The sequence below is a fragment of the Battus philenor genome, unplaced genomic scaffold (genome assembly GCF_028537555.1).
Source record: "Battus philenor isolate CCGP_79_NKW_IND1 unplaced genomic scaffold, ilBatPhil1.0.hap1 SCAF_9, whole genome shotgun sequence".
In the NCBI taxonomy this organism is placed as follows: Eukaryota; Metazoa; Arthropoda; class Insecta; order Lepidoptera; family Papilionidae; genus Battus; species Battus philenor.
Genome location: NW_027181759.1, coordinates 11,994,598 through 11,997,085, shown reverse-complemented (window position 1 = coordinate 11,997,085; position 2,488 = coordinate 11,994,598). Strand labels below are relative to the sequence as shown.

Below are 2,488 nucleotides of genomic sequence, written 5' to 3'. Positions count from 1 at the left end.
AATAGCAATAAATGAAATAGGTTAAGCTGATGGTCGGAATCGCCAGCTATAAGTTCCGAATGGTTTTCCACACGGTCCGATGCACACACATCCACATGGACCGGAAAATGGAGCCGGGTATGATAAACCAGATACTTGACCACAACACGGTACGCCACACGTAGGAGACGACATTTTTATGTTAGTTATTTTTGGTGTTTTTTCTAAAAAATATGAATCTGTAATGAAATTTTATTTTATCGACTCTGACACATAACGTCAGTTTATTTTTTCATTTATACACCTAAACATATATTAAAAAAGGTTATTTCAAATAAAGATAAAAACTCTTTGACAACACTTTCGTTTATTTTTTTAAACAAAATTAGTGACAGGGTTATCAGTCGTATTTTATTTTTGAGTTTATTTCAGTTCCGCAATCCGACATCGTTATTTTTCTCGACTTCAATTTATTCAACTACATTTTTTTATATAAAAGGTAATGTTTTTATTATTTTCTTATTCAGGTAAATATACTAAGTTATGCCTAGTGATGTGACTGTTGTTTTGCCCGTACGTTTTTATCCTCACGCAAATTGGATTCCGTATTTCCATTGCAATCGCCTGGAAGTACCATAATCGTGTCTGTAAAATTTCGCAACTAAACCGCCCTTAAATAAAACTCGGTGCCATGTACAATCCTTGGTGCCGTGCACAATCCTTGATGCCATGCACAATCCTTGGTGCCATGCACAAATCACGTTTACAAGGAAATAAATTTCAACATGCTATACAGGGTAATACATTATAGGTGAAGCTAATTACACACTTTCTATTCTGTTTAGTTAAAAAAAACGATCCATCATTCTCCTCGTATTACTTACATTTTTGATCTTTCTACCGTAAATAAAAATAATAATTATTCATTTTAATTACTTTCAATTAAAACTCATGACTTTTTCATCATTTGCTTTTCATAACGAATGAATCGGAACACAACGGATTCCTTTTATGCCGTCGCCATTCATTAACATCCTTTTGTGTCCATGCTATGTAACGTTTTCAATCCTGAAATAATTAAATTAGCTCTCAGGATTCTTTTTAATTAAATTTCAGGTAAAAAACCAATATGCCAGTGCGAAATTGCTGCCTCGGTTGCCAGGGACCTATGGCAGGGCCGTGTGGTGCCCTCGCGGCACGGTTCGAATCGCCCTGCCAAGTTGGACCTTGCTGCGTCCACGCAATTGGTGCAAACTGCAGCAGCCCGTGCGGAGAAATAGGATGCATTCATGGGTACGACAATGATAACCAGTGATTATCATAGTAGTATGTCAAGGAAAACAATGTCTATATTTATGTGGACATGCCTATGAATTATGGTAATTAAGTTGAAATACATAAAATTGTCTATTTTATGTATCGATTGCCAAAAAATTGATATAAAAAGTACGAAATTGGGACGTTATTTCAGGAACTAAAGGATCCACTATATGTAATTTTTTCCACCGGATAGACACATACGTCCACTGCAAAGTGTAGAGCCCGATCTCACAGCGATGTTTCGAACATAACCCTCCATTCTTTTGGGTGACCTTGAGCCTTATCAAAGCCCATCGTGAAAAACGGACCCCAACGGACGATGGTTTCACAAGCAATATAATGTTATGACTTTATAGCAAGTCAAACAGCAAGCTAAACAACCAAATCGATCCCTCCACGATTTCACTGTTTAGTTATTCGATTCCTTTATTTTTACAATACCTTTTTTTTACTTATTGAATATTTATTCCAGACATTTACAAAAAATTACAGTTAATACTTTTTACTCTGTCTTAAATTTTGTTTTAGGTTAGGAAATAATACTAACATAGCAAAGAAATTGTATTAAAATGGTAAGTTTGAATGTGAACTCCACCAGGGCGCGTTGCGGCGTGGCCGGCTCGTACTTCAGCTGCGGCCACGGCTGCATCGGCGGCTGCACGGGCGGGCTGTGCGCGTCGTGCTGCGGCCCTCAGTGCGGCTAAGCGCCAGTGACGACGATTGACGCCTTGATTCCTGGCTCTGAACCAAATCGTTCGTGTTTTAGTCGGATGTAAAAATTGTCGAGTCAGTGATTAAAAATTGTCTCAATTTTACCTGTTTTTTATTGGGCTGTGGTCACGCAACCAAAGACGATAAGTAGTAGCTAAGGTTATAGTTGCTAAGTCTGGGCACCTCATTTTCTTTCATGCTTTGACCGACATAGCCGTCGCAACTACAGGATTGTAGAGATAGTCAACTAGCCCTCACGACTAGATAGGATGGATGGAAAAGTATATGGAGGCATTGCTTGACCATGTGACAAGGATATGGAGCTTTGCTTGTTGACCATGTGACAAGGATATGGAGTATTCCTTAACCATGTGAATATGGGGCATTGCTTGACCAATGTGACAGGATATGCAGCATTGCTTGACCTTGTGACAGGATATGCAGCATTGCTTGACCTTGTGACAGGATATGCAGCATT

General features: G+C 38.6%; 1 protein-coding gene across 1 annotated transcript; it reads left to right on the top strand.

The window, feature by feature from the left end:
* Positions 1 to 420: 420 nt before the first annotated feature.
* On the top strand, positions 421 to 2,032 carry LOC137932492 (uncharacterized). The gene is made up of 3 exons (XM_068776126.1): positions 421 to 478; positions 1,096 to 1,272; positions 1,898 to 2,032. The coding sequence occupies exons 2-3, from the start codon at positions 1,109 to 1,111 to the stop codon at positions 2,001 to 2,003; spliced, it is 270 nt and encodes an 89-aa protein (XP_068632227.1). The 5' UTR covers positions 421 to 478; positions 1,096 to 1,108; the 3' UTR covers positions 2,004 to 2,032.
* Positions 2,033 to 2,488: the final 456 nt, after the last annotated feature.